The sequence below is a fragment of the Lepeophtheirus salmonis genome, chromosome 8 (assembly GCF_016086655.4).
Source record: "Lepeophtheirus salmonis chromosome 8, UVic_Lsal_1.4, whole genome shotgun sequence".
In the NCBI taxonomy this organism is placed as follows: domain Eukaryota; kingdom Metazoa; phylum Arthropoda; class Copepoda; order Siphonostomatoida; family Caligidae; genus Lepeophtheirus; species Lepeophtheirus salmonis.
In genome coordinates this window covers 16287361-16298558 of record NC_052138.2, presented here as the reverse complement: position 1 = coordinate 16298558, position 11198 = coordinate 16287361, and the positions used below count along the sequence as shown (strand labels likewise).

The 11198-nt window shown below is 31.1% G+C and overlaps 5 protein-coding genes across 6 annotated transcripts; 2 read left to right on the top strand and 3 right to left on the bottom strand.

The window, feature by feature from the left end:
• Nucleotides 1–254: 254 nt before the first annotated feature.
• Nucleotides 255–1097, bottom strand: LOC121122647 (uncharacterized). Its single transcript, XM_040717681.2, has 3 exons — nt 892–1097; nt 693–798; nt 255–615 (listed from the first exon to the last, which is right to left on the bottom strand). The coding sequence occupies exons 1-3, from the start codon at nt 992–994 to the stop codon at nt 366–368; spliced, it is 459 nt and encodes a 152-aa protein (XP_040573615.1). The 5' UTR covers nt 995–1097; the 3' UTR covers nt 255–365.
• Nucleotides 1098–1144: 47 nt separating this feature from the next.
• Nucleotides 1145–2256, bottom strand: LOC139906214 (trypsin V-B-like). The gene is made up of 4 exons (XM_071890632.1): nt 2059–2256; nt 1786–1991; nt 1495–1723; nt 1145–1436 (listed from the first exon to the last, which is right to left on the bottom strand). The coding sequence occupies exons 1-4, from the start codon at nt 2254–2256 to the stop codon at nt 1275–1277; spliced, it is 795 nt and encodes a 264-aa protein (XP_071746733.1). The 3' UTR covers nt 1145–1274.
• Nucleotides 2257–2293: 37 nt separating this feature from the next.
• On the bottom strand, nt 2294–5401 carry Vps52 (vacuolar protein sorting 52). The gene is made up of 7 exons (XM_040717675.2): nt 4701–5401; nt 4124–4551; nt 3719–4064; nt 3482–3643; nt 3185–3427; nt 2915–3118; nt 2294–2852 (listed from the first exon to the last, which is right to left on the bottom strand). Exons 1-7 carry the CDS (start codon nt 4938–4940, stop codon nt 2409–2411), a joined length of 2067 nt encoding a protein of 688 aa, XP_040573609.1. The 5' UTR covers nt 4941–5401; the 3' UTR covers nt 2294–2408.
• Nucleotides 5077–7447, top strand: LOC121122643 (mitochondrial carrier homolog 2). 2 transcript variants are annotated; one of them, XM_040717677.2, is made up of 5 exons: nt 5077–5150; nt 5469–5726; nt 5918–6595; nt 6673–6837; nt 6896–7447. In XM_040717677.2, exons 2-5 carry the CDS (start codon nt 5595–5597, stop codon nt 6950–6952), a joined length of 1032 nt encoding a protein of 343 aa, XP_040573611.1. In that variant the 5' UTR covers nt 5077–5150; nt 5469–5594; the 3' UTR covers nt 6953–7447. The 2 variants fall into 2 exon arrangements, with proteins under 2 accessions (XP_040573611.1, XP_071746731.1); XM_071890630.1 differs by having other exon boundaries at nt 5088–5187.
• Nucleotides 7448–7603: 156 nt separating this feature from the next.
• LOC121122640 (uncharacterized) lies at nt 7604–11136 on the top strand. Its single transcript, XM_040717674.2, has 8 exons — nt 7604–8114; nt 8188–8225; nt 8303–8659; nt 8712–8933; nt 8988–9131; nt 9276–9407; nt 9465–9971; nt 10020–11136. Exons 1-8 carry the CDS (start codon nt 7952–7954, stop codon nt 11046–11048), a joined length of 2592 nt encoding a protein of 863 aa, XP_040573608.1. The 5' UTR covers nt 7604–7951; the 3' UTR covers nt 11049–11136.
• Nucleotides 11137–11198: the final 62 nt, after the last annotated feature.

Sequence of the window (11198 nt, the reverse complement as noted above, 5' to 3'; positions counted from 1 at the left end):
CTGATTAAGGCAGTAATTCCCAACCGCTTCATCATTTCGAAGCACTATAGTATTTTTTTAATATCTTGTGGTATATAAAATATACTCAAACCAAATGTTCAATTTATATAATTATATCTTACGGAACCCCAGTTGGGAACCACTGGATGAAAACATGCATTTACATCTTTTGAGAAATTTATCCCTAATATATTTTCAATCTAACTTCTATTCAAAATTGAGTCAATACAAATGTGGAGGAAAATGGCGTCTAATTAGATATGTCATGTTTATTATGGATAAATAGCAATTGCCGTATTCAAATTTAAATATGTAATAAAAAAAGGAGAGAGGGAGTGATATTGAGTTTTATCGAGAAGAACTAACTAATTTGAGGAATTTTCCTTGATTTTTTCATACAAAAGCTGTAGCCTTCCTTTCATGAGAGGTTGACCTTTTCGTGTTCTCTGACTAAGGATTTTAAATTTTTCAGCCTTTTTCTTCTGGTAGGCTTCTTTAGCTTTTTGTTTCTCCAGGAATCTCATCTTTTTCTCGTCTTCCCTTACTTTCTTCTCAGCTATTAATTTCCGTTTCTTGAAATCTTCTTTGACCTTTTTAAAGTTATTTTTCTCTGCTCTGAAAAATTATAATTAATATTTAAATAATAATAAATATGTATCAAATTTAATTTTTTGTGAGTCTAATGTATTTACCCTATTGGAGTTAAATTGGCATTCTGTTTATCAATCCCTTCTTTTTTAAGCATTTTAAAGTAACGATATTCTAATTTTTTGCGATTTTGAGTCTTCCATTCGTCAACTACAAATATACAGCAATAAATTGAGGTCTTAATTCATTATTATAAAATATAATGAATAAATCATGAATTAAGTATTCTGTATTAACAATTACCCTTGTTCTTTTTCCCATAAGTATTCTCTCGCCAACTCTTCTTTTTATCTATCTTTATCTGCTTCAAACGAATTTTCTCCTCATCTTTTCCTTTCCGACCCATGACTCAAATCTATCTTCAACACTATTCAAGGAAATTAAAATGTGGTGATTCTTTGTTATTAATAAATACTATTTAATATTATCAATATCTGTCAAGTTCATAACACGAGGTAATAAATAAACAATCGCTAATAAAATGACACCATACAACTAGAAATGTAGCCAAAACCCTTTTGGCTACTTAAATTATTTATATTTTAGTACTTTATGTATTTGTAAGATAACTAGTCATATAATAATTATTTAATATTTATTATATATTACATAATAAAGCATCAATATCAAATATGACCCTTTTTTTCCATATTATCTTGGATCCAATTAACATAGTCTCCTAATCGTGTAAAAACACCGGGATAATTATTTTTTCCACATTTTATATTCCATGATATCATTCCACACTGATAAAAATCATCACAAATCAGTGGCCCTCCACTATCTCCCTAATTAAAATTTGATGCATTATTATTGAATGATATCACCGTATGTTATTTTTTTTACCAAACAAAAACCAGAGTTCTCTTTGGATGCTGCGCACATCATAGTTTTAGGATCATAATATTCCATATATAGCTCGGAACAAAGCTCGTTGCTCATTATTTCAACAGTGAGGAACTGCAACATATTCGAAGGAGATAAGTCTAGGGACAGTGACCCCCAACCAGAAATTATTCCTGTTTCATTTTCAAAGGCAAGGCCCAAATTGGGTAGCTTTGTCGTTGATACATATCTAGATATTAATGAAAATTTTGGCAACAATAATTATAAACATAAAAAAAATGATTCAATTACGAATTAAATTTGATATTTCTATCGGCTTTTAGGAGACAAATATCATTTTTCAAAGTGATTTTATCATAGTTCTCATGCACTATCATCTTTTTGACCTTAAAGAACTGTTCATGATCCGTTTGATACAGATGATGCTCGCCGACTCCTATTTGTATGTAATGGGAATCCACTTTGTGACAGCAATTCCCCGTTGTCAAAATGTAATTCTAAAATTTTTTAAATAGAGGTAAATAAATAGTTTATCAGTTCTTATTAATAGAATATAAACGTCACCTCATTCAAAACTGATCCGGCGCAGTAGTGGGAATTGGCGAATCTTACATCTTTAAGAGAGGCTATAAATGGAAATGCGTGAGGTCTTGCATCGTTGCCTCCAATGATTCTTCCGCTCTTACTTGGAGAAAGAATGCCAGATATTAGGAACAAGCTAAAATATAGAAGCATTTTTCCTCTAAAATAATTAATGTTCATCTACCAAAAAGCTAAGAGATAAGAATTATTATCTATATAATACTGATTTATTTTTTATTTAAAAAAAACAAAAAAAAAAACACGTAATATTTATATTACACACACGAAAAAAATAAAGAATATAAAAATAACAATAATAACAAATGGCTTGTTTAAAACTGTGGTTTGAATTTCTTGACTTCCACCATGAGTTGATGAACATTGATTAGATTGGTTCGACAGCTTGAGTTTGAAAAAATAGGAAGGGATATAATTTTATGAAATCGATGATAATACTGAACAAAGTTTGTCAAGATCTGTTGGAGGATTGAAGTTCCATTCTTGAGATTAGGGAAGGATGCGAAAACTTCAGAATTAATATCATCCAATGACTTTTTCCATTCCGAGTTGAATTTTTCAATGATGCACAGGACTCGTTTTTCTTCTTGCAATAATTTATCGGTTTTATTGTTTTCAACGAGGGGCTCGGCCTCATTCAAGAAATTGATGATGGCTCCAAACTTGGGAGACAACACCAGAGTGATATATTCTGAAATATGAATATTCATTTGTTCCTGGAATATGTCAGACTCTTTAGAGTCCGAATTAATTCGTTCCTACATAAAAAGAGTAAATGAGTTTGAAATATAAAAATTAAACAATGATATACTCTACTTACTGAGAGAATGGAAATGATGACATCATAATTATTAATGATGAATATCAACTGTTCTCTCCTTTGTTGAAATACCAATGACATTTTAATTATGAGACTATCCTCTTCAATTTGTAGTTGAGAAAGTAAGCGATTAATTTCCATATCTGGAAAGTTGTCATTGATGCATATAAATGCAGCACTAAATTCAGAATAACGACGTGTGATCTATTATGAATAAATAAGACATATTTTGAATGTATTCTAAATATAATAATTAATTAATTATCTCACATAATGAGGACGAAGGTCCAACAGCTTCAATCTGCTTGGATCACAGTCTCTAATGCTCTGAACATTCATTTCAAATACTCGTGTGAGGCGTGACCAAAAAAGGCCTTGAACCGTGTCCCAATATCTATCCATAGCAGTCACAGCTCGTTTATGGCAAAGGATGCGATATTTATAGATCAAATGTATACAAAGAAATAAAGCAATGCAGTCATAACTCTCCTGAGTGTAATGATCGATTTGTTTCTAGGAAGCAAACATATGATATAAACAGAATAAAGATATATGTAAAATACTTACAATTATATGTTGGAATGTACGACCCATTACAGCATTGAACATTTCGTTAGCTGGAGTTGTATCCGACTCTACCATAAAAAAATCAACTAGAAAGAGATATTCCCTACAACCATTCTCAACAAGAGCGTACTGTTCACTTCGAAATAAGAACTCAAATGGATACTAGAGAGAAAATAAAATAAAAGGGTTCAATATGATATATCTATCCACTAGAGTAAACAAATTTATAATTCGTACTTTTGTATCGTTTTTTTGATTAGCATGATGTGGAACAATGATCGGCATTTCCAGTTCGGAAGAAAGAACATCATCCCTACTACCAAGAGAGAACACAGTAGCTTTGTTTTTTAAATTTGGTTTGGAGGAAAAGATGAAGGAGGGTCCACTAAAGCGTCCAAGCTTACTATCATCAGCACCGAGAAGATCTTCTCTCGAAGCTAGATCTCCATATTGTAGTTTCAACAACCGACCAGAATATGACTTAAAGTAAGAAAAAAGTACTTTGCTCATGGTATCAACATATTCGTCTTTAATTTCCTTCGCAACGTCCCGATTATTGGCCATGACAAATTTATAATAAAATCTATGAAGGACATGTTAAGTCATATATATATTAATATATGGCTATAATTTTTGACCTACCCGAACTTGAGCATCATATTTTGCGGAATATGATTATTAGCTAAGGGTTTTTTGAATTGATTAATGCGCTCTAATAAAAATTCTCTAATTTTGGTTATACAAGCAATTTTCAACTTTTCAACTGTATCTTTAACGTCTGAGCAAGATCGAGCGTCACTAAAGCTCTGTTCCTTAAGGAAATTTATCTTTTTTTCCAGATTTTTCAATTGCTCTAAAAAATCAACGTCTGTCACTGGTGTGTGCATTAAAATCTTTATCATATTTTCAGGAATGACTAAATCAGTGACAAATTGAGAGAGCTCTTCATGAACACTTTGTCTGTTTTTAAGCTTGAGATTCATATCCACCGACTGTTGTTGAAGAGAAATGATTTCCTGAGAAATGGAGGAGAGGTCTGTCTTAAATCCTAGAAGCATGTTTTCCATCCTCTGTAAGAATAAGTAGAAGTAGAATCATAACTCATGCTTAATGTCAAAGTCAAATATAGTGACTGTTATCCGTATCTCATAGTAACTTTGTCTTTATTTTTATTTTGAATATGAAGGGAAAAGAAAGTGAAAAAGCAAAGAGAGCTCACCATTAAGATCCCATCGCAATCCTCGATTTGATTGTGAAGCGAGGCGATGTTCTTGGCTTCCTTGATATAGTCCTTGATTGATTCGTTCTCCACTGCCCTGAGCTCATTCTCAATCTTTTTGGAATATTCTCTCAAGTCAACCCCCATTTCAATGGCTTCCTTTAGAACAGAGTCCTCCAGATTCTCGTGAAGCTTGTTATCGTCCAAGAAATCGTCATCCTCGAGATGCGATGAAAGCATGACGACCTTGTCAAAGGAAACGTAGGGTACCTAAATATTATTTCAATATACTTAAGGATCAATTGACAATTGACGTAGAGCTAACTGAGGTTTAAAACTAACTAGCCAAACACGCCTGTTAGCGTCTTTTACAGATACAGGGAGAACATAGTTACATGATTTAAACATGAATCATGATTTATTAGAGATGTGAAAATTCTCCAAATCAAAGTGACCATATATTTTTATTTTTTTAAAGTATAAGTTGGTAACATGCAAGTTTTGCAAATTCAAGTTTATTATTAGCGAGCAAAGAAGAAACACTATTATTATAGATTTTAGAGTGTTCTCTCTCTTTCAGTAGATATGTCCCCATCAAAGTTGCCAACAAATACTTTCCCTTTAGTTTTTTACATAATTTTCACATCACTATTAATTATTTTATGAAATACATTTAAAAAAATTTAATGCTAGGCTGAAATATATAATTTTTAATAGATATATGATATATATCAAATATTACATATATTATTTATAATATTATACTAGAGTTGTGGCCGGAGTGGTGGGAGAAGGAGTCAGCTGTTGTACCCTGTGTTACCATCAAGAGAGGAGATATCCTAAGTCAGGGAAAGGAAAGGGGAAAAAAGCCAGAAGGTCTCTTACTAATTTAAAATGTCATCCTCCGAATGCGATTCATGTCCCATTCCTTCAAGTGTTAGCTATGTATTATTCGGATGGGATACAAAAGAGCTCGCCAAGACTATTGCCACTCATCCAGTTAAATATGTTCAAACCTTAATTCAAGTAAGAAGCACGTTTTTTATTTTGCAAGACCATTCATTAATTAATCCATTTCAACTCCACATTACTCAGATTTATGTAAATTTTATTTGGTATAGACTATAATGAGACAACTATTTAATACTTATACATTTCCCATCTTGCAATCATTTCATATGTCAATGTATATTTATGACATTTCTTTATTATTCTAGATAGGGCATGAGCCCATGCCCTTCCGTAACTCCAAAACGTTTTTTGGCCGAAAGCCCATTCTGGTGCAGCCCTCATTATTTGAGTACATTGGTCATGTTCGACAAAAAGATGGCTTCTTAGGACTCTATCGCGGTCTTGTTCCCAAATTAATTGAGCTCCGTATCTGTGGAATTGTATCAGATCAAGTTAAGGCATATTTCGACTATGATCGATATGACAATGTTGCTGATGAGGATTTAAGCCCTTCTCAATTAGCTTTGAAAAAGAAAAATAGAGAGAAAAAACTAAGAGCTGAAAAAGATGATGATATGCTAAGTAATTCAGAATTGAAACTTAAGTATGTGGATAAAGCAACAAAAGAATGTACTGAGCGTGCATTGGAAATTGTCTTAACGCAACCATTCCATGTTATCACCATTCGTTGTATGGCACAATTCATTGGAGGAGAAGAAAAATACGGAATTATTTCCAGCTTCAAATCTCTTCTCGAAGATAATGGAATCTTTGGCTTTTGGGCAGGTCTTATTCCACGGGTCATTGGGGAAATGTTAACCATTGGTCTGAGTACTTTCATTACATATATCATCAACAAACACGTTTTAAAAGATAAGGAATTGAGACAATACTCTCCCATGATTGCTCATCTTGCTTCATCCTCTCTTTTCTATCCTTTCCATGTATACTCAAATAATTTATAACACCTTAAATCATCTGATTGCATATCAATAATAATAATAATGTCCTATTTTTCTAGGTTGTCTCTCATACAATGGCTGTATCAGGATCAGGTCTATTTGCTGGATATCCTCCAAATATGCCTCTATATTGTTCTTGGTTGGACTGTTGGAACCACTTAAGAAATTTGGGTCAATTGAAAAGAGGCTCTTCTCTGTTTTTCAGATATTATAATGGCCCAACTGTAAGCTTCTTCTTCACATTTTTCTCCATAACATTTTAAATTTGTTTTATTTGATTAGGTGATCATTGGAGAAAAAGCTATGCCAATTAGCGCGACAGTGTCTGTTACTGAGTAATATCAGGCATGATTATTAAATAATATTATATAAAAAGGACTAATTTGTATTCAACTCAAAAGAAAATCAGTCAGGAATCAGGAGTGAAAACCTCAAAGAATTACTTTTTTGTACTTGATTCTTTTTATTATTCTTATTAACAGCAATAGAATAATTAATAATAATAAACTGAATCTAGTGGATGACATGAATATTTTTCAAAGTTTGACAATTTATATTTTAAATTCATAATTATTGATCTGATATTTTGTCCTCTTAGAAATAAATGAAAGTGTATCGATCTATGTACGACGTTATATCAAGGGTATAATTAAGACAATGATTCTCACAATAGCTCAAAAAGTTTCATTTATCCTATAATTTATGTTCATGTAATTAAGTCTTATTAAGGAAGTTTAGTCTCATTTTTTTGTTATAATGAGTTGATGTAGTAAACAAAATGTACTTTTAAATAATAAATTTTATTAACTTACATTATTTTATAACAAAACAAAATGTATTTTAATTTGTTAGACTAGAACCGAGGAGTTTTACTTCCATAATCAAAAATAATTATAACTCCAATTCACACTTTTGACCCTTTTTTATTAATTACGTTAGCCGAACGTGCTTGTATCAAATGAGGTAGACTCACACTTGTTCAAGGCAACCTGAGATATATATTATTGACAATTCAATATCATCATTTATTGATTATTCCTTGAAATGGGTTAGATATTAAAGTTTTAATTTACTCGATTTACTTTATAAATAATAATATGAGAAAGATTAGCGCACGCCAAAAAAATATAACATAGTTCCTGTCATTTCACTTTTAATTGTTCTCACTTCACTTAACTACAATCTGCATACAATTTATTGACGTTCGAGGGCAAGGGAAAATAGAATCACGTGATTTAGAAATGAAATTTAAAATTTCCCGCTTTTTAAAAGACATCAGATTAGAAAAATAGAATTACAATTAGGAAAGAAGAAATGGGCAAGAGGGTACTTTGAAAGATGTCGGATGTTATAGAGCAATTTTACTTATTGAAAGATTCGGATGGAATAGATCGAAGTTTTCTCCTCACAGTACTTGATGAAATCAAAGTCATCTTTAAGTCGGGTAAAAAGTCTGTAGACTCTTTAAATCCGATTCTTCATGAATTAATTCAAATATCGGGTAAGAACTAAGCTCTGATAGTGGAATTTTTCTATCTATGACTTTTTTTTTATATGATAATGTTTTTTCATAGTGGATATCGACGTGAATGATGCGCAAGTCTTTATTGAGGTAAGAGCGAGCCAAAGCTCATAGTTGGGAAGTAGGGTTTTTGATTTTACTCATTTCATGTTATTTATTTTTTACAGATATGTGATGCCGCTTCCTTGTTCTTGCATCAAATCTCAAAGGAGGGCAATAAGCGAAAAACACTTCCCTCTGTCTGTGATGCTTTCATGGAATTAATTGATATTTCCAATGGTTATGAACAGCGAACTCATTACCGAGACTATATTCTGAAAGTCTCTTATACACCACTCATTAATATTATCCTGGATCAAAATCGAGAAAGGGACGTTGAACTCATAGGAATCGCTTTCAAATGCTTAAATTATATTCTTACGGGTTCTTCAACAGATTTACGTCGTCAAATATCCACTGAAAATGAGTCACAAATACCGAAAATATTTAATTTATTATGCCAATGTGGAGACTATGATGTTCAAGTATAACATTCGGTATTATCTATATTCAATCATGACAATGAGTCTTTTTTAGGTATCAGCTGTTGAAACAATTTTTCGTTTATTACCTCCTAAAGAGCATCGAAAGGAAATTTTATGCTCTTGGCTTCGATCTTACGGGGATGAAGTCATTCATTCATTCCTCGAAATTCAGCGTTTGTCTTTTGATGTTGACGTGCGACATTTCCTTATAAAAGTTAACAAATTATTTTCTACTGAGTTGAAGGTTCATTCCATCCCGTGTTTGAAGATTGAGGTTGATTTTATATAATTATAATTTCATGACATACATTTAGACAAGTATTTATAGGTGTCTGGTTTATCTCTTTATAAACCAAAGGATGAACATTATGATGAATTTTGGGTTGATTTTAACGAGGGTAGTAAATGTATATTCGTAAACTGTCTTCAAAAAGAAGAAATAAATGCTTCATGGGATGCCTTGACCATTAAGGTAAATAATGTTTCTTTTAAACGAACCCATTTAATTAATTATTATTGGTTGTTCCTGATTTACTCATCTTTATAAACTAAATACATCTTTTTATTAAAATTTAATAAATTTATTAAAAACCATTGACTTTTTTTACCTCAATAGCTCAATAGTATAATATCAATTAATTTGGAGAAGTTAGGACTTCATTCTCAAGTGTTGATAAAGTTAAAGAAGAGTGCAAGATCTTACTTTGATTCGGTAACCGCTTCTGCATTTGAAGGCAAGGATGTTAAGGTTAGTACTAATATTTAAATATTAATATCACACAATAGCAATATAAATTTTTAACAGATTCTATTCGATTTAAAATATGAATTAAGTGGTATTCTTCAGAAAATATTCGATACTAAATTTAGCATTGGAAAATTCCGTTTGCATTCTTCGCCTAACCGTGTTATGTTTGACAGAAAAAAAGAAAATAGCTTCAAAATATCTGCTTCTCAGTCTAATTTATCCAAAGAAGAACAAATCATCTTGGTGAATGAGAATACAAATCCTAATCATGATATACTTAGTAAACATAACCATAAAAACAAAACTCCAGATAATAGTGAAAATTTGAATAAAAAAGAAAAATCTACCTCATCTAACATTCAATATATCAAGGAAGACCCAAAAGATAAAAATGTTACCATTGAACCAAATGGGAGTAGTCAAATTACAGAATTAGATATTTCCAATTTAAATGAAACTAAAAAAAAGGAGAATATAAATCAACTTGTCGTGAATGAAAAGGAAAAAACAACTCTTCAGCCTCAACCAATATATAGTCTTTATTGCACTAAAGAAAATAAAACCGTAAGTTTTAAAATATATAAATATAAATATATTTTTTATTTTTTCAAGGTTGGTGATAGCGACTTTGGGGTTATACCACCAGAGAAAATGCCTAAAAAGCGAAAACACACCGTAGAAAAAGAAATCAAGGCTTCAAATAAAAGAAAGCTATTTAATCAAGCTTCTAATTTCATGGGTGCTGAATCAAGTAAAAATGATAAAAAAAGGTCTAAAAAAAGTCAGATATCTAAAAAAGTCGACAAAGAAAAAACAAACTTTTATGAATCAACTCCTTTGTGCAAAAATAAAAAGATGTCTGAATTTCCAGGGGAAATGAGTTCAATAGAAATGACAAATAAAAATGATATTAAAAATAATTTAAGGCAAAAGAAAAAAGTCACCTATATTGAATCATCAGAGGAAGAACTGGTCGATAGCCATCATATTACAATTTCTAAACCTAAAATTCATAAAGAGATTAGCACTTATAATATTCCCTCAAATTCTACGGTATTTGATTTTAATAACATTGGACTAGAATCTCCAGTGCTTAAAGTAAATAAGTCTAAAGCTCTCACTTATGGTGGTCCTAGAAAAGCTTTTCCATATAAAAAGAAAGTTATTGAGGAGAATGATGAAAATAATAATACTGTTTTGGAACCAGAGTTATTAAGAGATGACTCCAAACTGCATCAAGCCCATGATATTGTTGAGTCTCCTGAAGTGTCTCTTAAAGAATTGAAGCGTAGTAAAAATAAGAAGAAGAAAAATATATCTGTTAATTTCTCTCGATTACCTGAGTTTCAGCCCTCGGGTGAAGAAATTGATACAAACAAAGACTCTGGAATATCCACAGGAAAATCTATGTCATCCCCACAGGAATCGCAAGTGCCTTTTCCGATTCAGAGTTGTAGTCCTAAAAAGTCTCTTAACACAAATATTTTATGTAATGATACTAAGCTAATCCTTGATAAAATAGATAGTCTTGGAGCCACATATCAAATCAAAACGGAATGCTTAGAAAATTTAATTATTTTAAAGGCTTCTTTTGTTTCAAGTATTGACTCAATGATTACCAAATTAAAGCATAATTTATAATCAGTTATTGTAATCAATTTTTCGATTGTCAAAATTATTTAATGAAATGAGATATATTGTTAATAAGAAAATACATTAATTACTTGTATTATCTGGTATATTACTTTAATCTATTAGAAGGGATTACATGTTGGACATAGTTATTTTATA

Bases quoted from the DNA above. Each gene is read 5' to 3' on its own strand.
- LOC121122647 (XM_040717681.2), bottom strand. From the start codon at position 994: ATGGGTCGGAAAGGAAAAGATGAGGAGAAAATTCGTTTGAAGCAGATA. The intron at 799-891 runs GTAATTGTTAAT...GTATATTTGTAG, and splicing joins TTATGGGAAAAAGAACAAGG to TTGACGAATGGAAGACTCAA. The intron at 616-692 runs GTAAATACATTA...ATAATTTTTCAG, and splicing joins GCCAATTTAACTCCAATAGG to AGCAGAGAAAAATAACTTTA.
- LOC121122640 (XM_040717674.2), top strand. From the start codon at position 7,952: ATGTCGGATGTTATAGAGCAATTTTACTTATTGAAAGATTCGGATGGA. The intron at 9,132-9,275 runs GTAAATAATGTT...TTACCTCAATAG, and splicing joins GGGATGCCTTGACCATTAAG to CTCAATAGTATAATATCAAT. The intron at 9,972-10,019 runs GTAAGTTTTAAA...TATTTTTTCAAG, and splicing joins GCACTAAAGAAAATAAAACC to GTTGGTGATAGCGACTTTGG.
- LOC139906214 (XM_071890632.1), bottom strand. From the start codon at position 2,256: ATGAACATTAATTATTTTAGAGGAAAAATGCTTCTATATTTTAGCTTG. The intron at 1,724-1,785 runs GTAATTGAATCA...ATTAATATCTAG, and splicing joins AGAAATATCAAATTTAATTC to ATATGTATCAACGACAAAGC. The intron at 1,437-1,494 runs GTAAAAAAAATA...AATTTTAATTAG, and splicing joins AGAACTCTGGTTTTTGTTTG to GGAGATAGTGGAGGGCCACT.
- Vps52 (XM_040717675.2), bottom strand. From the start codon at position 4,940: ATGCTTTCATCGCATCTCGAGGATGACGATTTCTTGGACGATAACAAG. The intron at 4,065-4,123 runs GTAGGTCAAAAA...TGTCCTTCATAG, and splicing joins AATATGATGCTCAAGTTCGG to ATTTTATTATAAATTTGTCA. The intron at 3,644-3,718 runs GTACGAATTATA...TTTTCTCTCTAG, and splicing joins ATCAAAAAAACGATACAAAA to TATCCATTTGAGTTCTTATT.
- LOC121122643 (XM_040717677.2), top strand. From the start codon at position 5,595: ATGTCATCCTCCGAATGCGATTCATGTCCCATTCCTTCAAGTGTTAGC. The intron at 6,596-6,672 runs GTATACTCAAAT...CTATTTTTCTAG, and splicing joins CTCTTTTCTATCCTTTCCAT to GTTGTCTCTCATACAATGGC. The intron at 6,838-6,895 runs GTAAGCTTCTTC...TTATTTGATTAG, and splicing joins GATATTATAATGGCCCAACT to GTGATCATTGGAGAAAAAGC.